At 40.4% G+C, this 24,756-nt stretch overlaps 2 protein-coding genes and 4 non-coding genes across 8 annotated transcripts; 1 reads left to right on the plus strand and 5 right to left on the minus strand.

The window, feature by feature from the left end:
• Positions 1–894: 894 nt before the first annotated feature.
• On the plus strand, positions 895–17,542 carry RFC4 (replication factor C subunit 4). The gene is made up of 11 exons (XM_049629539.1): positions 895–980; positions 3,043–3,179; positions 4,725–4,803; positions 9,616–9,695; positions 11,956–12,075; positions 14,512–14,655; positions 14,847–14,967; positions 15,645–15,770; positions 17,032–17,112; positions 17,194–17,310; positions 17,391–17,542. The coding sequence occupies exons 2-11, from the start codon at positions 3,055–3,057 to the stop codon at positions 17,484–17,486; spliced, it is 1,089 nt and encodes a 362-aa protein (XP_049485496.1). The 5' UTR covers positions 895–980; positions 3,043–3,054; the 3' UTR covers positions 17,487–17,542.
• Positions 17,543–17,741: 199 nt separating this feature from the next.
• On the minus strand, positions 17,742–23,780 carry EIF4A2 (eukaryotic translation initiation factor 4A2). Of its 3 annotated transcripts, XR_007457505.1 has the most exons (12): positions 23,672–23,780; positions 22,824–22,869; positions 22,605–22,737; positions 22,185–22,324; positions 21,219–21,387; positions 20,999–21,108; positions 20,655–20,798; positions 20,220–20,357; positions 19,884–19,973; positions 19,586–19,665; positions 19,039–19,149; positions 18,251–18,333 (listed from the first exon to the last, which is right to left on the minus strand). XR_007457505.1 is itself a non-coding variant. In XM_049629532.1 (11 exons), the coding sequence occupies exons 1-11, from the start codon at positions 23,698–23,700 to the stop codon at positions 18,189–18,191; spliced, it is 1,224 nt and encodes a 407-aa protein (XP_049485489.1). In that variant the 5' UTR covers positions 23,701–23,748; the 3' UTR covers positions 17,742–18,188. The 3 variants fall into 3 exon arrangements, 2 of the variants coding, with proteins under 2 accessions (XP_049485489.1, XP_049485490.1); XM_049629532.1 differs by lacking the exon at positions 19,039–19,149 and having other exon boundaries at positions 17,742–18,333; positions 23,672–23,748; XM_049629533.1 differs by having other exon boundaries at positions 18,234–19,149.
• Positions 19,720–19,857, minus strand: LOC125922239 (small nucleolar RNA SNORA4). Its single transcript, XR_007457660.1, has one exon. It is a non-coding gene; the product is annotated as a small nucleolar RNA SNORA4 (small nucleolar RNA).
• Positions 20,036–20,167, minus strand: LOC125922230 (small nucleolar RNA SNORA63). Its single transcript, XR_007457652.1, has one exon. It is a non-coding gene; the product is annotated as a small nucleolar RNA SNORA63 (small nucleolar RNA).
• On the minus strand, positions 20,431–20,606 carry LOC125922259 (small nucleolar RNA SNORA81). The gene has a single exon (XR_007457678.1). It is a non-coding gene; the product is annotated as a small nucleolar RNA SNORA81 (small nucleolar RNA).
• Positions 22,426–22,494, minus strand: LOC125922265 (small nucleolar RNA SNORD2). The gene has a single exon (XR_007457683.1). It is a non-coding gene; the product is annotated as a small nucleolar RNA SNORD2 (small nucleolar RNA).
• Positions 23,781–24,756: the final 976 nt, after the last annotated feature.

Consider the following 24,756-nt stretch of genomic DNA (forward strand, 5'->3'; position numbering starts at 1 on the left):
GGGCTGTCAGCATAGAGACCCACTCTGGGTCCGAACCCAGGAATGGTGAGATCATGACCTGAATCTAAGTACATGCTTAACGACTGAGCCACCCAGGCGCCCCTCCCCCTTTATTTTTTTTAAAGTTTATTTATTTTGAGAGAGAGAGAGAGAGAACGCGCGCTCAAATAGGGGAGGAGCAGAGAGAGAGGGGAGAGAGAAAATCCCAAGCAGGCTACACACTCAGCTTGCAGCCCAATGTGGGGCTCGACAGTTCTCACGAACTGAGATCATGATTTGAGCTGAAACCGAGAGTCCCGGAGGCTTAACGGACTGACCGCCCAGGCGTCCCGCTGTCTCCCTTTTAAGCACAAAGTTTGCCAGGCAACCACCAAGGTGGAGTTACAGGGCAGGATAATCAGGGTGCCCTCTTCTGGCCAGGGACCGACTCCACCCTCCCCAATCCCCCTCTTTCCTTAGGGTGAAGTAGGTTGCAGGCCAAATTGTGTCCAGGCAGAAACGTCAGTGAGACGCCCCAGGACTACCGATCAAGTCCACGGTGCGGTAGAGGAAAACAGGACTCCCGAGGCCCTCCGCGGACCGCAGGCTCTGGGCAGGCCCACGCCCCGTCCGGCCCCTCGTGGGAGCCGTCGCAGACCCCTCCCCGCCCACTTTCGCAGAGCATGCCGGGGCCGCCGTGCCCGCGGCTCCTCCCGCCTGGGTCGCTGTGTTTCCCTTGCCCTGCAGCCTCCAGTCCGAGGAATGCACGGGGACGGCGTGGAACTTAATCTACACCTCTTTGTCACTCTTGCCCCAGTCTGTGCGACCCCCAAAGCGTGTCACCTGTGCAAATAAAACGGGGTAGAAGTTAAGGGCCCCGTGGGCGCGGAGCGCGCGCGGCGAGCCGGAAGTGACGCGCTCCGTGCCCGTGTATTCCCGCCCTGCCCTTCGCCGGCTGTTCCGTGGCGGGAACTCGGGCGACCGTCCTGACGGCGGCTACTGTAAGTGTCACTAGGTCTGGCGGCTCCAGGCCTCCGAGGCCTGATGGTCTCACATTGGGGAACGGAGCTAGAATTTCGCGGCCACCTCGCCCCTTCCCTATCCCCGGGAGCCCCGGGGACGACCCTGCGGCATCCTCGCTCCGGAGATGAGCGGCTGAGAGGCCCAGGCAGTGCCCAGGAGCAGGCGAGCCAGGGATAACGGGCGACCGGCCGGAGAAATTGCAAGGGTGGCCTTCGCTCTCCTCACCTCTTGCGCCCTTGATGCTCCTGTGATGTCTTCCCCCGTCGCTCCCGTTCGCAGAATGGTAGCTCAGTACAGCATCTTTCAGAGCCCTGCTTTGGCTTGTAATAGTGTTTAGTAATTGCTGCAACCTGTGGCAGGGATGGAGGGAATAATCCAGTAACGCTAAAAACCTAGGCTGTTTACAGGTTTTAATCATTTTTTTACCGAGTATTTACTCATATGCCAAGCATAGAGGTATGTGTACACAGAAGTATGCTTTTTCTGTGTATTTCTTTAAAAAAAAAAAAGATTAAATTGACATACGATATTAGTTTCAGGTGTACCACAGTGCTTAAACGTTTGTATACATTGCGAAACTATTGACTACATTCCCTGTGCTGTAGGTTACATCCCGTGGTTCAATTTATTTTATAACTGGAAGTTTGTGCTTCTTAATCCCCTTCATTCATTCTGCCCCCTCCCTTCTGACAAGCACCAGTCTGTTCGCTGAGTCTGGGTTTTGTTTTGTTTTGTTTTGTTTTGTTTAGATTCCTCATGTAAGTGAAATCATGCAGTATTTGGCTTTCTTTTGTCTTTGGTTAGTAGAACATCTGCAAGGTCTGTCCGTGTTGCCACAAATGGCAAGATTTTTTTTCTTGTTTATGGCTGAGTAACATCATGTGTGTATCACATCATCTTTATCCATTTATCCACTGATGAACACGAATTGTTCCATATCTTGGCTGTTATAAATAATGCTGCATTGAACATAGGGGCGCATAGATCTTTTTGAATACCCAATAGTGGAATTGCTGGATCATATGATACCTCTGTTTTCTAATACTTTGAGGAAACTCCATACTGGTTTTCATAGTGTCTGCACCAATATAATTCCCACCAACAGGGCATGAGGGCTGGCACAATTCTTTTATTTACCTTTTATTCTTTTATTAACTGCCTTATGGAGTAGGCCTTAGCTCCTTTTACAGAAGGGGAAGCTGAGTCTCATAAATGGTAATTCAGTCACCAAATACTATGGAGCATCTATCATGTACTAGTTACTGCTCTAGGCCCTGAGCAAGAGCAGTGAAAAAAAACAGAATTTTCGGGCAAGCTAACAATGCTCTCTTATCCCTAAAACAGCCTTCTGCTGCCTGTAAGAAAGTATATCTGAATGTTAATAGTGGTTATCTTCTGGGTGAGATTTTTGCATGACTTTTTAGAACAATTCATGCTTTCCCACTTTGTTTTGATTTCTTCAGATGAGCATGTTATTAAGCAAAAGAACTGTTTCCATTTTAACAACAAATTCCCAGACCCAACCCTCCCCACAAAACAGCCTCTTCAGAGTCAGCGGTAGTCGTTGGCTCTGCCACTAAAACAGATCTTTGAGTAGAGCTCTAGGCCCAAGAAAAGAAATGAAAGTTCTCATTTGTGGTCCCAACTCCTCATTGCTAAGTCCGTCCCTGGGTCTGAGCTAAAGCTAGGCCCCTGACTGAAATGGAAGAGACTGTAGAGGCCCATGCATAGTTTGGCCATTAATGACATCATATTTGTCAAAAAGTGTGGAATTCAAAATTTGTCATTCATAAATTTATCTTTGTTCTGTAACTCTCTCATTATAAATAAATTCTAAGTGTCCTAAGCACTTCGGCCAGTTTTATGGTCCCTTTAGTTCTCAGTACAGTACATTTAGAAGATGCTAGGTCATGAGGTGATGTCCTTTATTTGGTAAGTAATTATTGGAATATTTTGCACAAGGTTAAGGGTGCTTTCACGCTGTATGTCCTCATAATGATTTCAAAAGAGCTTTTCCTTTTCTGTCTTGCACCTGGTCAGGGTGAAGTAACCATGCAGGCTTTTCTAAAAGGCACATCTGTCAGTACTAAACCACCACTGAAGGATCGAGTAGCTGCCACAGCTGGAAGCAGTGGAGAGAACAAGAAAGCCAAACCTGTTCCGTGGGTGGAAAAATAGTAAGAATGCTTGTGGTTTTGTTGAAATAGTTAATATATTACGTCTCTAACCAGTTTTGATCACTTTTTTTTTTTTTTTTTTTTAACTTACGGGGAGAGGGATGATTTGCTTTGTTTAGATGTCCTTAATCACCCAATTAGGTAAGTCATAGAGCCTTGCAGCTGAAACTACTGTAGAATGATCTAGTTTAATTACTTTATAGAGGAACTAAGGTCTTCTGTATAACTCAGGTCTGTGGTTTAGGGATTGAGATACAGCAGAAGAAAACAGTTTCTAGAAGGTGACCATAAGGTCTTGTCAGGAGTTCCATTTAAATCCAAATAATCTGTTCCCCCTTTCATTGCTGATAGGTGGACATTGTTGAGTTTTTGAGGTGGCGCTTAAATTTAAATCAGCTAAGTGATATTATGACAAGTTGTTATAACCCTTGGTGTTATAATAATATAGCCTCAATTATTACCAAAAGTTTGTGGATTACTTATAGGTCAAATAAGATCCTCCTGTGTTTTATTTGCTACCAATGATGGTTTTTAAAATGGGAGATTTCACATTCAAATCTAGATTTTTAATTTAAAAAATATACTGGGGGGGGTGGGGAACCTAGGTTTTCAGCTTCTCAGGGGATTAGACAGCACTAGATGCAGATTCTCCCTTGACACCATGAGACCTGAGTACTGCTTCTCGTTCTGGCAAGGTCATATGTTCTTCAATTCACCATCGTTCTTCTGTTTTCTCTTGCCTTACACTCTGCCTTCTTTACTCTTGCTTTCTCCCTGGCCCCTGCAGGTATTTGCATATGAAACCCTGGTGTATAACATACACTGGTTTCCCTAGAAAGCATTATCTGACATAAAATTCCCACCCAGCGTTGACCTCATTTATTAGAAATGTATAAATCAAGGAAGAGCTTTTAGCCAACTAACTAAGTGCAGTACCTAATCTTAGGGTTAGGAGTATAACTTTGTTCCAGTTTCTCTTAAAATCACTACTGATGTAAGATGAAAATTACATGTTGTTATACTTCATTTTGGTTAAACTTGTTATTTTGTTAGCCCTTAGTCAAGTGAATAGGTATGCATTTTCTGCACAGTTAGGTGATGGATGAAATTGGTATTAACCAATTAACTATGTTAACTGTGTATTAACTATATTAACCAAAATAGTTGCTTATTCTGGGTTACTAAGTAGGTCTCTCTTTTCAGCTTAAGTGCATGATCTTATCAAAATACATTATGTTCTAGGCCACTGTTTACTTTAAATTTTTAACCAGTGGACATTTGTGGTGTAATAAAGCAAAATATTTTTACTTAATTGTTGTAAGTACTCTAGATGCAAGCAATGCATGTAAAATGAAAAGTGATTTCACTCCTTCAGTATATATTAGCTTAAGGTAAATACAAATGGGGCTTCTACCTACTTCCAATTATGAAAGTTTCCCATTTTATCACCAATATATAAGAATTATCATTGGTATTTTAGCAAAAGGAACACTTAAGACATTACTGTAGCTATTATACTAAATAATCTCTGGGGTTTTTTTCCAGTCGCCCAAAATGTGTGGATGAAGTCGCTTTCCAGGAAGAAGTGGTTGCAGTACTGAAAAAGTCTTTAGAAGGAGCTGATGTGAGTAGCAAATGATGTGTCACGTCATTGGGAGATTGCAGATTTAATTTACTTACCCTCTTCCTTCCTTTTATAATTGCCTGCTCCCCTAAAATACTAGCTGTACATACAGTATGCCCTTGATAACTATTTGTACAGTGGATGATTGGTTCAAATATTGATTGAGCATCTCCCATTCTGTCCTGTGGCATTGTTATGTAATACTCAAGTGGAGACCATTGAACGAGACACGCTGGGTTCTTTGGCTCATGAGCTTTTATTTTGGTGGAGAGTGACAGAGAATAAATCTGCAAGCCAAATAAATAAGAGAATTATAGATAATTGTGCTCTGAAGAAGAGTTAGAGATTCTTTGAAACTAATTGCTCACCTAATGTTAGGATTTGGTTTGAACTACAACATAAAAAACATGAGTATTTCTGCTTATAGCATTGTGTCTCCTGCTGTGGTATGTGAGATTTAAAAAAACTCTTTATGGATGTGAGGGTGATCTGGCTGTAACATCTGTCACCCCATTGATGGCCAGGGTTGATTCGGCTGATCTGGCTGGCTAGGCGGGTGTCCCCTTCCTCCCTCACCGCTCCATGTGTGTCCCTCCCGAAGCTGGGCGCTCGGTTGAAGAGGACAACCTTCCCCGATAGAGGAGGACCGTTCTTTGGTCAAGGGTGTACGAGTAGCTGCGCTCCCCTGCCGAAACCTCCAAACAAGCTCTCAAGGTCCATTTGTAGGAGAATATAGGGTAGTCAAGTTTCCAAGACTCCAGACACATCCAAATGAGGTGCTGCAATTGGCAGTCTGCCTTTCTTAAAAAACAAAAAAAAAACCCAAAAACCTTTGAATGACTTGCATCTTAGGTTATTCAGGGGCAAGATAACTCTGTAAGAAGAATTAGCAGTTTAAAGTTGTATTATGAAGTGCTTTAAGAACTCAGTAAAAGAAGGGGAAAAGTTGCAGATGAAAGTGGGATGTGGTTTTTACTTTTTTTCCCAAGGAAGAGTTGCTTCCTTCCTCTCTGCCTGGCTACTTTGGATTAGAGGTTCTTTTGGCTTTTGCTGCCATTATTCTCTTCCTGGAATTATACTACAGTAGTACATATTTTGAAAGTAGTTCTATTTCTCAAACTATTTAAAATCTTTGCCAGTTTTTGTTTTGATTTGATCTTGACACAAATGTCTTTACCTTTTAATTTTGGTGTATACAGTTTCTTTTTAATTAAAAAAAATTTTTTTAACGTTTATTCATTTTTGAGAGACAGAGAGTGAGTGGGGGAGGGGCAGAGAGAGAGGGAGACACAGAATCCAAAGCAGGTCCCAGGCTCTGGGCTTGAACCTGCACACTGTGAGATCATGGCCTAAGCTGAAGTCGGATGCTGAACTGACTAAGCCACTCAGATGTCCCTGGTGTATACAATTTTAATTGTATAGTAATAACTACACAGACTGCAGGACAAGATATATTTTAATTGGTAGTATTCTCAACTCTTTAGGCATATGTAGTGGGATTATGATCCAGTTGTTGACTTTATACCATCTATCTTATAAGGCTGAATTAAGAAGTTTCTTTTTTAAACCTTTGTTTAATATTTTATGTTTGTTTTCAGACCAAGTTTTAGAAAACTTAAAGATGAAATATTTTTTTAATAAATGCTTTTATGTTTGTTTATTTTTGAGAGAGAGTGCAAGTGGGAAGGGAAACAGAGGGAGATACAGAATTCGAAGCAGTCTCCAGACTGAGCTATCAGCACAAGCCCAATGTGGGGCTCGAACTCACGGACCATGAGATTATGACCTGAACTCAAGCCAGACACTTAACACTGAACCACCCAGGTGTCCCAAGATGAGATAATTTTTAAATTCTATAGAGTAAAGAAAAACAATCCATACCTTCATTTACTTTAGTGTATGTGCTGCTGAAGTGAGTACTCATTCCTTCATTTAGATGAAAAGTTATTAAAGTAGAATTATAATAGATGTTTTTCAGACTTTTTTTTTTTTCAGTTTATGTATTTATTTTGAGAGAGAGTACGCAGGAGAGGGGCAGAGAGATAGAGGGAGAGAGATAATCACAAGCAGGATCCACACCGTTAGCACAGAGCCCCATGTAAAGCTCAGACTCAGAAACTCTGAGATCGTGACCTGAGCCGAAATCAAGAGTCAGTTGCTTAACCGACTATGCCGCCCAGGCACCTCCAGAAATCAATTTTAAGCCCTAATATTCCACATACAGTTCTTGAACGCACCATATATATCACCGTTATGTAATGTAAGGCTTAATAAGTTTGCCATGTTTCAAAGAATTTAAGTTATTGTATGTGATAGTTACATGGATGAATTACTATAAATGTTGAAGCATGCATGAATCAAAATAATAGTAATGACCTTAAAGGGGCACCTGGGTGGCTCAGTTGGTTGAGCATCCAACTCTTGATTTCTGCTCAGGTCATGATCTCATGGTTCATAGGATTGAGTCTTGTGTCAGGCTCTGCACTGACAGCACGGAGTCTGCTTGAGATTCTCTTGCATGAGCGCATGCACTCTCTCTCAAAAATAAACAAACATTTAAAAAAAAAATAGTTATAATCTTAAAGACGAAGAAGCCCAGGAATATTTTTTTAATAAAATTGACGTACCCAAGTTGACTAGCCCAGAGCTACTAGAAGGAACGCAATAATAAGGATTAGAGTGGAAATAAGTAAAATAGAGACTAAACAAACAAAAACAGGAGAAAAGATCAGTGAAACCAAGAGCTGGTTCTTTGAAAAGATAAACAAAATTGATAGACCTTTAGCCAGACTCCTCAAGAAAAAGACCAGACTCAAAATCAGAAATGAAAGAATAGAGACACCAAATGACACCACAGAAATACAAAGAATTATAAGAGAACATGATGGAAAAGTATATACCAACAGATTGGACAACCTAGAAGAAATAGATAAATTCTAAAAACATATAATCTTCCAAAACTGAATCAGGAAGAAATAGAAAATCTGAATAAACCAGTTACTAGTAATGAAGTTGAATTGGTAATCCCAAAACTCCCAGCAGACAAAAGTCCAGGACCAGATGACTTCATAGGTAAATTCAACTAAACATTTAAAGAAGTGGTAATATCTATTCTTCTCAAACTAATCAAAAAAGTAGAAGAGGAAGGAAAACTACCAAATTTGTTCTATGAGGCTAGTATTTTCCTGATTCCAAAACCGGTTAAAATGCTTAGAAGGTTTTTGGTGTTTGTTTTTAAGTAGTGAAACTCATAGCTTGTGTCTTAAGCTATGTTACTAACGTGACAGTAGCAGTCTTCAGTCTATACATTTGCACATCGGTTTATTTATTTGACACATGTTGAGTACAGTACAAGATGCTGAGAACACAGATACGAAGAGAACAAACAAAGTTCTTGACCTTCTTACGCTTACCATCTAGTGAGGTAGACCGGTATTTTACAATCAAACCCAATCACTAAGTAACAATTGTAAGTTACTGTATAGAAATAAATAATTACAAAGTGCGTTAAGTGCAAAGACTGACGAGAGAGTAACACAAGAGTTCCACTTTAGACTGGGTGGTCAGGGAAGGCTTCTGACTTGTAATGCAGTAAGAGTTGGCTAAGCAGAAAAAAACAGACCCTACCTAGCTCATGGGGGAAGCATAGGCCATAAAGTGCTTAGTTGTTAGAATTCACTGTAAGTTGGAGCCTAGAAGGTGAGAGAGTTGGTGAGCAGATCATGGATGTCCTTGTAGGTATAGGTTGATTTTTGTCTGGTTTTGTTTTTCTAAGTAGAGTGTGAAGTCAGTGAATAGTTTTTAAGTGGCAAGCAGAGTGGCATCTGATTTGGGTGAAGAATGGATGGGAAGGCCGAGGGTTAGACAAGAGTGGAAACACATGAACTGTGCTGCCTAGTTTCCTATGTGCGGTGATTTCTGTATGTGAAAGGACGTACTGAAGAATGCAGTTTTGTAACAGCTCATTAGATTTTTGTAGATTTATCAGTCTGTACCACAGATTGTGTGCTTGATATGAGCCAAGCTAACAGGATTTAAGGTATACAAAAAGATAACTAGTGATTTAGTTTAATCCTTTCTTCCTCTAATTAATTCTCCCTGATATATTGGGCATCCCTACACAGTATATAATCATGGTATAGAGTACTACCTAGCACTTAATAAATGTTTTTTGTTTTTGTTTTTGTTTTTCTCCTACTCTTGGAACATTATCGAGAGCCCTGATGAGTCTTTTTCATTCCTTTTTCCTCAGTATTAGCCAAATCCAGGTTCTCCTTTGGTCCATTTCCTCTTTGAAGCAACTGACATGTTTATAAAATATAAAATCTTGCCCAATCCTGAGCAAAGGGGTGGGATAGGGCACTGAAAGAAGCCTGAGATTCCAGTTTTGGGGTGCCTAGCTGGCTCAGTTGGTGGAGTGTGAGACTCTTGATCTCAGGGTTCGTTGTGAGTTTAAGCCCCACACTGAGTGTAGAGATTACTTAAGAAATGTAATCTTTAAAAAAAAAAAAAAGTTCCTAATTCCAGCTTTGAAAGCTTCACTTAAGTATATTGGGAATAGAGCAGTCATAAATATGGATTCAGCTTAAGATATTAGACATTTTGGAAGAAAGTACAGTATTACCTGAAAAAAGAAAAAGCAGGATTTACAACTGCTAATACTGTGATACTGGTTATATGAAGAAATATTTGTATTCAGATATGTGCACTATTAGGGAAGTCATTGCACTGTTCCATAGACATTTTCAGTCATCATTTTCATCTATTTGTGCCAGAATACAGTTTTTAAAAAATGAAATTTAACTTCTACAGCTCCCTAATCTCTTGTTTTATGGGCCACCTGGAACTGGAAAAACATCCACTATTCTGGCAGCAGCTAGAGAGCTTTTTGGGTAAGTTCAAATCTCTGTTTAAAAAGGCCTTGACACCAAAAATCTCTGCTTTTCTTTCTCTAAAAATTTATATTTGGTTTCTCTGCATGGTTATTGGCTTTGTTTTTATTTCTGTATTTTTTTATTAATTCAGCAGGCCCATTTCAAGTTCTTCCCTTCCAATAAATAAGCTTGGCTACATCTTTTGTAATCTTCATTTTGAACCTTATTCAGATGCTGGAATGTACTACAACACAGTAGCGTCATGATTTTTCATCACTTGAACTTTTTCATTATGATTTTTGGAGCCCAGAGGACCTATCCTATCTTTCTTCAATCATGCCAATACTCACCTCAGTCTGTTAATGGTGTGTTCGCATCTATGTCCTTGTGTGATAGAATCTGCTGTGTCTGATGCTACTGACCCACACCACCCCTTCCAGAGTTTCTTCTGGCTCAGGCCTTTCCAGCGTTGCCTCTGGAGTAACTAGGCCAGCTCCTTGCCCTCAAGTATCTTGAGTGAGCACAGTATGTGGTAGTTGATGCAGTAGGAGTCCAGGAACACCAGGAAATCTGTGAGCCAATTTCTTAGATTCTTCTTTCTGGATTGACTGTCTTGGCTTAGCCAACCATTTTAGAGCAGCCCTTGGATTTCTCCACAGTTTTTGTATCAAGCATAAGGTCAAAGGGTACATCTGAAATCCTACACGTAAAAATAATCAGATGCCTCTGAAAGCACCAAATATGTAGAGATAATTAGTTCTATGTGAACTAATGTGAAGGAACTATGTGAAATGTGAAGGAAGAAAAATGGGGAAGCTGCTGTGAACCTAATATTTTATTTATTTGACAGCAACTTTTGTTTCTCAAGGAAATTATAAAAGTTATTTGGATTATTCCACAACTCCAGTCCAAACTGAACCAGCCTTAGCAATGTAGTCATAATGAACTTAAGTACTTTATTAGTTTTTTGAGAGGTCAATCCAAATTATATAACTTTTAAAATATCCTCTTAAAAATAATGTCCTTATAGAACTAAAAGAACTTTAATTATGAATTCCACATTTCATAGTATATGTAGTTTTAAAATAGAAAATATATACACAGAGCTTTGTGTGTTTATGCCCAAAGAAAAATGCCTAGGATCTCATGCTGTTTAGGAAAAATAAAGAGAAGACTAAATCCCAACTCTTTTTTAATTAAAAAATATGTATAATGAAAAAGGGGAACCCATTTTCAAAACACTGGTGTGGCAGGGTGTTTTAATTGTTCTTTTAATTTTCTTCTGATTTCTCAGATGGTCCTATGGTGAGCTACTTTTTTTTTAATATTTATTTTCGAGAGAGAGAATTTGAGAGCACACGTGAGCAGGGGAGGGGCAGGGGACAGAGGATCTGAAGTGCGCTTCTGTGCTGACAGCAGAAGCCCAATGCGGGGCTCAAACTCACGAACCAAACCATGAGATCATGACCTGAGCTGAAGTTGGACACTTAACCGACTAAGTCACCCAGGCACCCCTGGTGAACTACCTTTAAGAATTTTTTTAAAAACTCACTTAAGAAAAACTTCATGTATTAATTCAGTAATAGCCCTGATAGAAAGCCACCTTATGGAAATAATCGAAAATATGCTCTATTGCAGCAGTATTTAAAATTGAACATATTTAAAACTATCTAGATGTCCAACAATAAATTAAATTAAGCAAATGGTACAGTCATAGGATAGAACATCATAAAGCTTTTAAAATGGTATTTATGGGGCGCCTGGGTGGCTCAGTCAGTTAAGCGTCCGACTTCCTCAGGTCATGATCTCGCGGTCGGTTAGTTCGAGCCCCACGTTGGGCTCTGTGCTGAGAGCTCAGAGCCTGGACCCTGCTTTGAATTCTATCTCCCTCTCTCTCTGCCCCTCCCCAGCTTGTGCTCTATTCTCTGTCTCAAAAGATGAATAAACGTTAAAAACTTTTTTTTTAAATGATATTTACGGTGGTTCTGATAATATGGCAAGATGTTCATGATATAATCCTAAGTGAAAAATTGATTTAAAATGTTATAAATTATGTGATACCATCTTTTTTTTTCCCCATCTGCTTTTTAAACTGCATGGAAAAAAAACCTGTGTCCATGCAAAAGAAAAAATATAAAAGCGATTGTGTGCCTTCTATCTATAGTGTTTACTAGGTGGATTTTAAACTACTTCAAAATGTGCCATTTTTAAAATGTAGTTTAAACCTTGGTTATTTATATGCTGTATGATGTTTCATATTTGTTTCATTTTGACATAGGCCTGAGTTGTTTCGATTGAGAGTTCTTGAATTAAATGCATCTGATGAACGTGGAATACAGGTTGTTAGAGAAAAAGTGAAGAATTTTGCTCAATTAACTGTGTCAGGAAGTCGTTCAGAGTAAGTAAGCTCACTTTCCCTTCTTCATCCCATGTCATTGCATGTAAAATACTTCTCTGCCAAATGTCCAACTCCTTTTTCTTTTTTAATTTTTTTTAAAATTTTTCTTATGTTTATTTTTGAGACAGAGACAGAACATGAAAGGGGAGGGTCAGAGAGAGGGAGACACAGAATCTGAAGTAGGCGCCAGGCTCCGAGCTGTCAGCACAGAGCCCGACGCGGAGCTGGAACTCACGGACTGTGAGATCATGACCTGAGCTGAAGTCGGATGCCTAACCGACTGAGCCACCCAGGTGCCCCTTCTTTTTTAATTTTTTTTTAATGTTTATTTTTGAGAGAGACAGAGCACAAGTGGGGGAGGGGCAGAGAGAGAAGGAGACACAGAATCCGAAGCAGGCTCCAGGCTCTGAGCTGTCAGCACAAAGCCCAATGCGGGGCTCCAACTCAAGGACCGTGAGATCATGACCTGAGCTGAAGTCGGAAGCTTAACCGACTGAGCCACCCAGGCACCCCTGTCCAACTCCTTGGATCATATCTTTTTTTAAGATTTTATTTTTTTAAGTAATCTCTACACCCTGTAGGGCTCGAACTTACAACTCCAAGATTGAGTTATATTCTCTGCTGACTGAGCCAGCCAGGTGCCCAATTATCTAAATTATTTAAACTCACCAAGTGACCTTTCTATTATAATAACTAATTTTAAATTGTTTACTGTCAAGAGTTTTTAACTGATGTTTTGTCTAAGGAGTATTAATCAAATTTGATAGTTTGGTGGTACACTCATAATAAAAAATCCATTTTTTTGTTACTGTGTTATTTGAAAAAAATTTCAGGTATCTTAAGCTTCAGTGTATATTTCATACTTAGGGTGACCATATAAGTTCTTGTCCAAACTCAGACACTTTTAGACTAAAAGAGGAGGTATTATTAATAATTTAAATAGGACTGCCCTGAGTTAAACAGTGATGTTTAGTCAGCTACTTATACTGCTTAGATGGCAAAGTACCAAGATAAAATTTTTGGAAGCTGGTATATATTTAAATTTGTATCTGAGCATATTTAAGAATTTGTAGAAAGTGATTTTTGATATCTACCTTGGCCTGACAAATGCATATAAATCCTGTATTTGATAAGGGACTTAGATCAAAAATATATAAAGAACTCTTACATTTTAATGATAAAAAGAAAACCCAGTTTAAAAGGCAAAGGAACTGAATAGACCTTACACCAAAGAAGATACAGTAGTTCTCCCCCCGCCCCCCCCCATTATATATTGTTTCTGTGGTTTCATTTGCCTGCACTCAGCTGAAGTACAGAAACAAATGATCTACCTTCTGACATAATCCTCAGAAGGTCATTAGTAGCCTGACATCACTTCATCTCATCACATAGGCATTTTACCATCTCACATCACAAGAAGGGTTAGTACAGTCTCATAAGATATTCTGAGACCATGTTCACATAAATTTTATTACACTATAATTGTAATTGTTCTATTTCATTATTAATTACATTATTGTTCATCTTTTCCTATGCCTGATTTATAAATTGAACTTTTTCATAGGTAAGTATATAGGGGGTATGTGTGAATAGGAAAATACATGGTATATATATTTTTTTATATGCCGTTTGGTGTACTATCCCGGGCTTCAGGCATCCAGCAGGGTCTTGGAATGTACTCCCTGTGGATAAGGGGGGGGACTACTATACAAATGGCCAGTAAGCATGTGAAAACATGCTCATCAACATCATTAGCCACAGAGAAATGCAAATGAAAACCATGATGAGATACCACTTTACACATACTTGGATGGTTGTTATCAAAAAGAAAATAATTCATATTGGTAAGAATGTTAAGAAATTGGAACCCTTATACTTTGCTGACTATAATGACTATAATGTACAAACATTTTGAAAGTACTTTGGCGGGTCCTTTAAAAGTTAAACATAGATTTACCAGATGACCCAGCAATTCCAATCCTAGGTATATAGCCACAAGAAATGAAAAAATAGGTCTGTTCAAAACATGTACAAAAATGTTCATAGCAGTATTATTTACAATAGTCAAAACATGGAAAAATCCAAATATCCATTAACTTATGAATGACCGAATAAACTGTGGTATATCCCTTTGCTATGTTATTTAGCCATAAAAAGGAATGAAGTAATGACGCAACAAAATGAATGAACCTTGAAAGCATGCTAAGTGAAAGAAGCCAATCACAAAAGACAACATATTATTCCATTTATATGAAATGTCTAGAATATGCACATCTGTGGAGAGAGAAAGTAGAGATCCATGATTGCCTATGGCTGGGAGAGTTGGGAGAAGTGACTCCTAGTGGGCATGGGGTTTTTTTGGGGGACCATGAGAATATTCTAAAAGTAGATTGTGGTGGTGATATGTGAATTATAACTCCTGTTTCTCTGAATCAGTGGGAAACCATGTCCACCTTTTAAGATTGTGATTCTGGATGAAGCAGATTCTATGACCTCGGCTGCTCAGGCAGCTTTACGACGTACTATGGAGAAGGAGTCTAAAACCACCCGATTCTGTCTCATCTGTAACTATGTCAGTCGGTATGTGTATTGCCCTGAAGATAGATGCTAGGCAGCCTTATTTTGATAACTCCAATTAGGGAGAAAAAAACTTTAAATGTTTCAAGGCTACAGTAATTTCTCCTCTATCACATCTTGATTTGTTCTTGATAAAAAGGTCTTTGGGGGGAAATTCTTTAGACACTGACTTTCTTTTCCCCAATATTTTACAGAATAATTGAACCTCTGACCTCTAGATGTTCTAAATTCCGCTTCAAACCACTGTCAGATAAAATTCAACAGCAGCGATTACTAGACATTGCTGATAAAGAACATGTCAAAATTAGCAATGAGGTAATTCCTAATTATTGCAATTACTAATTCCTTTGATGAATTCATGTAAAAAGGTCCTGAAAGCATCAAATGTGTTGCTTTAATTTCTGATACCTTTAGGCAAAGTTAAGCTAAAAGAGTGACAGTTGGAATGTCGAGGAATTATAGCTTCAGCATTCTTGTTACTATGAGAAGTTTATTATATTTCAGAGACCCAGAACTGGGGCAGATTTCATACACCTGACACAAATTCTGCAAAAAATCTCTGCATAATGACAAGATTTTAGTGTCCTAGCTCATGTTTCACTTCAGGAGCAAATTTGGTGATGAAATTCAGGTACAGAAAGAGACTATATAGGCCTAATTCATTTTAACAGAATTTAACCATAATTTGAATCGTTTTTGCTTCATGTATTAAATAGAAAATAGGGTTCGAAGTGTGGAACATCTCTGTCTCTGCAAATTTCTTTCAGAGGCAAAAGATCTATATCCTTCTATTGGACTGATGCTGTCCTTCATGAATTCTGCCATTTTATAGGACTGATAATATTCCCCTAAAAATGAAAATACATTTTTCCCCATTAACTCTAGGCTAAAACATAGTGTTTTTCCACTTTCCTTTATTAAAGCCAAAAGTCATAATTGGCTGTCCATCACTGGTAAAAAAAAAAAAAAAAAAAATTTTTTTTTTTTCCTAGGGAATAGCTTATCTTGTTAAAGTGTCAGAAGGAGACTTAAGAAAAGCTATTACATTTCTTCAAAGTGCTACTCGATTAACAGGTGGAAAGGAGATCACAGAGAAGGTGATCACAGACATTGCTGGGGTAAGATTGAAATTTTTAGTTGGCTTTGTGGCTTTTAGAAAATTTTCATCAAATATATACAGAATGCTTAATATGTGCTGGTTTATTCCATTTGGGCAGCTTTAACAAAATCCCATAGGCTGAGTGGCTTATAAACAGAATTTCACAATTCTGGAGGCTGGGCAGTCTGAGGTCAAATATTATGTATGGAGTATCTGGTGAGAACTAACTTCTTAGTGCCTAGACTCTAGTTTGTGGACTAGACTCACTGCATCCTCCCCTGGCAGAAAGGTCTTTTATAAGGGCACTAATCCCATTCATGGGGGTTTCACCCTCAGGACCTAATCAACCTCCCAACAGCCTCCTACCTTCTTAACATCACAATAGGGATTTTTAATAGGAGTCTTGGGGTTATTAGGTTATAGCATGTGCCAAGTACTGTGCTAGAAACCGTGTAATAAGGGAACAACCTGGAAGCATCACAACACTTCAGGGATGTGGCATTAAAATAGATTTAACAGCTATCCCTGTTCTGACAAATCTCTTCTGGCCAAAAGGTCATACATATATAGAGGGGCAATATCCTACTTACAGAAATCATTTGTCAGGGTTCATCTCTACTACGATTACTACTGCTACTACTTTCAAAACTTAAGTTCCCAAAGGTATTTTTCAGTGCCGTAATGAAATTGATGGCATTAGTTGCCTTTAATTTTCTGGGTACTTTGGGCCTTCTGAGAGCAGTCTCTTATTAGTGGCATCTTTGTTTGGAAAGGGGTGGGGGCACTCTCCTTTAAACTACTTGGCTCATTTGAGCCACTGGGGTATGACAGCAGCCAGTAGGGACAATTTTTAGCTGTTCACCCACTGCCCAGATCAGCTATTCTTGTTTCATCATGGGCTCAAACTTGAAGCTATCAGGAGCAAAGGAAATTTTGTAGACTTCACAGACATTAAGGGATTTTTGAAAGCAAAATGCATCACCGTGGATATAGAATAGTGACTGGACTAATTTAAGGTGGTCCAACACAGGGTAAAAGGCCAGGGCCATATGGAAAACTCAGCTCCCTATCATCATGTATCTGGATCATGTATCTGGAGTTCAGGATAGAAGCCATAAAGGGGCTTTCCAGCTCTGCATGGGTTTAGTTAAGGTTAACAGCTCTACATCCCATGCCACAGGACGTCTTTTTGCATACAATGAACTACCCTACCCAGGCCTGAGAGAAAAGTGGGTTCAGGCATGTTCAGACCCAGAAACCAAACCTTATAACCTTTTTAGGTAATACCAGCTGAGACCATCGATGGACTATTTGCTGCATGTCAGAGTGGCTCTTTTGACAAACTAGAAGGTGTGGTAAAAGTAAGTCATCACTTCACTCATAACTATGGGGAAGGGAAAACTTAAAAGAATCACCCCAAATGCTGTACTTTCCTGTTGCAGAATTTAATAGATGAGGGCCATGCAGCCACTCAGCTTGTAAGTCAACTTCATGATGTGGTTGTAGAAAACGAGAACCTTTCCGACAAACAGAAATCCATCATGACAGAAAAACTTGCTGTAAGTAGGCACCTGTTTGCACACTTCAGCAAAATGTAGAACTCCAAGGGAAATTTTACTAACCTTTAATTTTCTTGTAGGAAGTAGACAAGTGCTTAGCGGATGGTGCTGATGAACATCTACAACTGATCAGCCTCTGTGCTACTGTGATGCAGCAGTTAACTCAGAATTGCTGAAATGTTCGTAAGATGTTTAAAACTTACACAAATAAAATAACCAAGACACCTTTAAAGTGAATATACAATTTATTTAACATTCAAACTTCATTAAGACATGTGCAATATGGCAATTTTAATTACTGGGGGTTTAACCCTACCTAGGATATGATTGCTTGCTGGGGCTTAGCAACAGGGTCCAGTTCACACTTAGCACTAATTAAATACTTTATTGAATAAATACAATACCAAACAAAATGCATTCAAATGCTTTCTAAAAAAAAAAAAATCAATTTTAAAGGCCTTTCTATTCAGGCTAATGACAAACACAATAAAGGCAGATATGCTAGTTTAACATAATTGGCTGATTTTATACAGCACTTATATCTTTTAGTCCACAAGTATATTATTAAATGATAGAGAACATCTAATACAACCATTTCTACAGAACTAGGAAATAAATTTCTAAGAAAGAAAGATTTTACAGACCCCATCTTTTATACCCAACCCCAACAGTCTAACTCTAAAGAGGATAAAGCCAATGCCTTTCTCCTCACAAGAGCTCACGACTAAAGTCGCTTTGCTATCAAAATCTGTATTTCTGATCCGTTATGAGCATTGAGACAAGATTCAAATATTCCCAAAGAAAGAAGCACAATGCACGTTGTGATCGCCTATTCAGCAACAGCGAGCACTGCATTCAAAACTATCTCATCCCAGGAATTAAATAAGGTCAGCCACATTCATTGGCATTTCCTCCACTGTAGTATTGTAGAAAGTCTCAATGTCACGAAGAATCCTCTTGTCTTCTTCAGTAACAAAGTTTATAGCCACACCTTTCCTCCCAAATCGACCCCCTCTGCCAATTCTGTGTAAGAAAAAAAAAATCAGCAATTAGAATGTTTCTTCTCAAATTCAAATGAACTACTGAACATGATGATCCACTTGTTAACCATCAGCTGCTGTTTACTTAACAAGGTTATAGTTCGTGCTTCTAATTGGAGCACTAGCTGCTAATCAATATCTAGAGAAAAAAATCTTCCTTTGCAGTTAGTGCCAAAAGGATTCAAGGCTTGTCTGGCTGCAAAATGAGATTTTATCAGGTGTCTTGAGCACTACTTTTAAAGCAGATGACAGTATTGTGTTTGGGGTAGTGAAATTAAAGCCCATACCAAAGTGGGCCAGCCAAGAGCAGATGTCAGCCTGGGACAGATGTAAACACCAGGGATAAAACAAAAAGAACAGTTATGTAATCCATTTCGACGCACCTCTGGAACTGTAAACTGTAAATACAAATGCTGCAAGGTTAACTACTGCCTAAAACTCACAACTTTTTCCAGTGGGAAAACAAGCATTTGGTATGGTAACCCAAACTTATCACTGCTTTTTTGCTCAGTTTCACACGTTGTAACTCAAATTACTCAAAACGTGTTTACCTCCAAAACAGCTTTCTACCTTCCTGATAGAAACCAGACAACACAAACCACCTACTAGACTAACATACAAAATGCCTTGGCTGGAGCAACTTAAAAATATCAAATAATCATGACAAAAGAAAAACAAATATAAATACCGACTCGCTCTTTATTCAAACAGTGTGCTGTTTCGCTTATGATTCCACGTCCTAAATTACGTCAACGCCGTTTCTGAGCGCCATCTCGTCATCAACTGCTGCTATCGACTCCTGTATTTTTTAAAAAGTCTTTTTTTACATCATATAACAAAGTACAGTTCAATTTACTTAGGGATAAAGCCACTATAACTAAACCAGGGACTGCTCAAATTGCTACCAGACAACACCAAGAAAATCCCAACTACAGAGGAATCATCGAGAAAGCACATGGACACAGGAACTTCACTAAAAACTCAAAAATAAGCTAAGACCAAGAGATCTAAACAACCAGATTTGTATGTATTAAGTCCACAATTTGGGCAACATTTACAACTGTTTTCCCACTGTAAGATGACCAATCTTCCCAAGTACAATTTTAGTTACACCTTACCAAGTTACTAAGTCTTTTTACTTCCCTGATTTGAAGTTACCTTTCAAATAAATCAGTCAGTAGAAAAGCCATACATGAATTCCTTTTCCCAATGCAGTCAAGATGCCACCTACTCACCTGTGAATATAGTTTTCACGATTGGTAGGTAGATCATAGTTTATAACCAATGACACTTGTTGCACATCAATCCCACGAGCCTGAAATACAGTAATATAATGTTCAACTCAAAAAAAAAACCCACACAGCTATGTAATGTAGGCCACAAAATAGTAGTGAACTATGTTAAGTGGTATAGCCCACTGTGGAGTGTGGTCTTCTTTATTCTCCCAAAGAGCCCAAGTTGGTAAAGGTTATTAAAAAACCTTCCCCCCAAAACAAACTTTTGGTAGATTAAACAGAACAGTAAGAGACTTACCAACAAGTCAGTAGTGATCAGAACGCGGCTTGACCCTGATCGAAATTCCCTCATGATAACATCTCTTTCCTTCTGGTCCATGTCACCATGCTGCAAATTAACAAACCTTAATTCAAGAATCACCAGTCAAACCAATATTTAACTTTATTGACATGTATGAGACCAAGCGTCCCTGGCTGCTACAGGAGTATAGCAGACAGGTATAGTTAAGAAACAACTTTATTTTGAGCAGGGGGAACGACAACACAGCACTTAACAGCTATATTGTAGTCTAAATCCTGCTTTAATGAAAATACAACACTGTAATTATCACTGCTAGATTACAACACCTCTTACCAGAGCAGAAACTGTGAAGTCCCTGGCGTGCATTTTCTCAGTGAGCCAGTCCACCTTGCGCCTTGTATTAAGAAAAATAACAGCCTGAGTAATCGTCAGGGTCTCGTACAAGTCACAAAGTGTATCCAACTTCCATTCCTACAATATTTCAAAGTTAAGTTATTAAAATCTAGTTTCCAACTCCCATGAGAAATTCATTGTTAGGCCTAATACATATAGCACCAAATCTTAAGACAAAGGACACTGGACATTAAGAAAGAGGTCCACCCCAGTCTTTACAATCTAGTGCAGTTATTTTTCTTCTTGTGTGTACTCTGCTAGCATTACTACAGAAACTAAGACAATCTTAGGTTCTGTAATTTTAGCACAGTGCTTATACAAGAAGGTTAAAAAAAAAAAAACTACATCTTAATGTCTAGTAATTAGATACATTACCTCTCTTTCAACATTAATATAAAACTGTTTGATTCCTTCAAGGGTCAATTCTTCCTTTTTCACCAGAATTCGAATTGGATCTCTCATGAATTTTTTGGTCACTTCCAACACATCAGTTGGCATTGTGGCAGAAAGCAACACAACCTTAAAAAGACCATTTTTATGTTACTGCACAAATAACAAACTTTCACAATACTCAAAAAACAGACCAGCCTCACAATGAAACTGTGTTACAGTTCTGCACCAATTGCTTTAAGGGAAAAGACCAACATTTCAATTGTACTGCAACCTGCATTAACCAAAGTCCCAACTACTATAGGAGAGGGAGTAAAATTAAAGCTCACCTGAATACTCGTATTTAATTTTTGGAAAATCTCATAGATTTGATCCTTAAACCCTCGGCTCAACATTTCATCTGCCTCATCCAAAACAAACATCTTGATCCATTTTGGAGCTGACAAAGACAAAGCCATACATACTATCAGCTCTAGATTGGTAAGAATAGGATTGCAAATTTTAATTTGTAATAGCAAAAACAAATTATATTCAATCAACAATACTTACAAAGGTATCTTCTGTTTAACATATCAAACACTCTTCCTGGTGTACCAACAACAATGTGTGGTGCTTCAGCCTGCAGTTTTTGCATTTCATTCCGAACATTGGTTCCACCAATGCAGGCATGACAAGTTGCTCCCATATAGTCTCCAAGGGCCAGAATTACCTTTTGGATCTAAAAGCCAATACCCTTAGTTATTATGCAGCAGAATTATAGGCTGTGACTAAAAATTCCAAAGCACAATGGCAAATATCTGGTCTGCAAATAGCTTCTATGCATGCACAGCACTTAACTACTTCCAAGCTTAAAATGCAGACTGATCTAACAGCTTCCTGATAAAATTCCCTTAAGGTGTCTTCCTTATGCCTTGTCAAACTTGGAATCTTGTTGCCCCAGATACCAGCTATGTTAATTAAAAGATCTGAGTTCAATCATTTCCTACATTGCTCTTCATTGTGTAGGAAGGGGTAAATAGTAGAACAGTGGAATGATCTCTGCAATTACATCTAGGACAACATGTGGATACTTAAGTTTTCCCCAAGTACTGGAATTTGTCATTTTGACCTTAATAAAGCCTAGTTTTATTAGCAAGGTTTTACTTCAAAGCCAATATAGCAGTGAGCTTTGAAAACATAGCATGCAACAGATGCATCACAAACTACTGAGACAGTCAAAGAACATGTCACTGCAGTTTTCATGTTGCACAACTGCATTCAAACTTCAAAATGGGAACAGACCTAGTCCACCCTGAAAAGAAAACTTTGGTTTCTCAAACCTCTTACACAACCTTGCAAACCATACCTGCACACCCAGTTCCTATGTTGAACTTTCAACAACTCCCTGCATGCATGGACAATTAAAAGGAGGGCTCTAATAGGACCGATTTACACTAAGTTTTAAATTCTTCACAGTTGTGAAACCTGAAACCTATGCAACACGCAAGCAGTTTTTTTGAACTACACTATCAATACCTGTTGAGCCAGTTCTCTGGTGGGGGCCAATACTAGTGCTTGGGTCTCCTTGAACTCAATCTCCAACTGTTGCAGGATGGAAATAGCAAATGTGGCTGTCTTGCCAGTACCTGACTGAGCTTGAGCAATCACATCATACCCTAAAAAAAGTAGGATACATATTTACCGATCCCACATCAAACCGCCACTTCTAGTTCACACCATGTATTCCGTTTGGAACATTAATTATGCCCAAATCATCAAGTGATCAGCAATGAGCATTCTCTTCATTTCAGGTCAGTCCCGAAAGATGATTGCCATCATTTCACTTTAAGGAATACAAACAGGTGCTAGTCCCCCAGAAGTTATTTTCCCTTTTATGGTCCAGGTCTATGTAGAACAGTTAATTCATTCCTATCAAGTGCTAACTAGTTCTTTTACCTTTAATACAAGGAATAATAGCTCTCTGCTGAATAGCTGAAGGCTTCTCAAAACCGTAAGCATAGATGCCCCGAAGAAGAGACTCCTTTAAATTCATATCGTCAAAGTTATCAACAATCTCATTCCAGTTGCTCTGTAAGTTACATATAAAAAAGACCGAGTAAGTGGGATGAACCGGCTCACCTTTCCACCGTTTCAAAATCCACACACATTCCTTACCTCGATGACACCATCGGGGTCCATTCCCTCTGGGCCTCCATGTTCTCTGCGGACGAGAATACTGCAGTTAGAGAACTTCCCTTTCCCACGTCTTCTCAGGGGCACACCAAGGGACAGCCCTATTCTAGGCGGCCTCCTCGGGCTACCCTCCCCTGCACGTGTACACTCTCTAAAGCACAAGAGGGCCCGCGCGCGCCTGTCCGAAGGCCGAGAATAGGGGACGCCCGGAAAGGCCCCACGGACGGCGGCCCTTCCCCCCCAGGCCCGACCGCCGGGCGCTGCCGTCTCGGCGGCAGACCGTCTCGCGAGAGCTCCACGCGCTGAGCTCCGCCCCTTACACTGCGCAAGCCGGGGTGATTGACGCGGGCCGAGGCCTGGCAAGAGCTGTGCCAACGGTTCGCAGGGACCCCGTTGCCGGCGCGGTCCCAGCCGCCTTGTGGTGGTGGCGAGCGGGCGCCGCTGTCACCCTTCCCCCCACCCCACCCAAAGTCGAGCACTACAACTCGCGCCATCCGCCGCCAATAAAGCTTTCGGGCCCGTTACAGTGTACCGACTGCGGACTGCGCCACCCCTTTAAACGTGGCCCCGTGGCAGGGAAACCGGCCGCGGTTTCAAAGCGTCTTCGGGAGGAGAGGAGACACCCTCCAACACCACTCCGTTTTTGTACCCTAGTCACCCCACAACCCAGGCCCTACCCATCATGGAAGCTTCTCGAAGGGCAGGGGGGTACTGCACCCCAAGGAAACGCCCATGAACCCAGACCTCCCTGCCCCACGCCGTCCATTACACTGTCCGCTCGCGTCATATGACCTTCACCACAAACTACCACCACCGAGAAAGCGCCATACCTGTTATAATCCGCGGAGCCACCAGACATGATCCGAAAAAACACTCAGCGCCCGACTGGAAAGACAGCGGTACCGCGCCACCCGTTTTTTATAGGCTCGCGGCCGGAACCCGTTTTCTGCGGAGGAATTTTCTTGTCGCTCTTCGGTCATCCACCAAATTGTGATCCTGGGGTCCTTACCTCAGAAAATATCCTAAGCAAGTGGGTGGGAAAATCCAAATTTAGTGATTTCTGGATCTTACAGGGCCGGTGGAAATCCCAGGACCTTGGGGGAAGGTTGGGACTCTTTGCCTTGCGGCGGAAGAATATTGCAGCAAGGGGTGGCCAAACCAAGCTCCCGGCCCGCCCCGCTCCTACGGGGTTTCCGCGTCCCTGAAGCAGAGACGGCCGGGGGAGCCGAGCGGGACCGGGAGGCGGAAGCCTGGGGCGGTTGCGTGCTGGGCAGCCGGCGTTTCCCCGCGGGCCAGTGGGGCCGAGCTCGCCGTCCGCCGCCGGCGCTCGGGGCCCGCGACTGGGGCACGGCCCCGCTCTGCACCTGGGGGGTGGGGAGGAGGGGTTCGGGTTCTTCCGCCGCCTCCCGCCGCTGTTCAACTCGACCGTGAAGAGCCTTCTGGCCGCTAGCTGAGCGCTGAACATCTATTCAGATCTTAAAAGTGTGAAACTTCCTGAGAGGGAAGATGTCGGCCACCCAGCCCGTCCCAGAAAACCCGGTGCACCGGAGTACATTGTGCCAAGCGGGAAAAAACTGTATAGTGTCGTTTACAAATGTCTCTGGAGTAGGCAACTCTGTTCTCATGTTGCCTCTGGTCTTCTCTCGTTCTCTTTTTAAAATAACAGTAATTTTAACGTGTGAGGAATGCCCGATAAAATCACTGAACTTTTGCAAATGCTTAACAGCTAAGGAACGAGTAATTTTCCTGTGATGCAGGAATGTAAATGGACGCTTCCGGCAGCTACAGCTCCGTGCCCCTTGGGGACTAGATAGATTTTTGATTCTAGTCTATGTTGGTCTTTTTGTTTTTGTTTTTTCAAAAGGCTTTGAACTCTAGTTGTTTAATACCTAATGCATGTTGAATTAATGGAAAG

The sequence above is a fragment of the Panthera uncia genome, chromosome C2, assembly GCF_023721935.1.
Source record: "Panthera uncia isolate 11264 chromosome C2, Puncia_PCG_1.0, whole genome shotgun sequence".
In the NCBI taxonomy this organism is placed as follows: domain Eukaryota; kingdom Metazoa; phylum Chordata; class Mammalia; order Carnivora; family Felidae; genus Panthera; species Panthera uncia.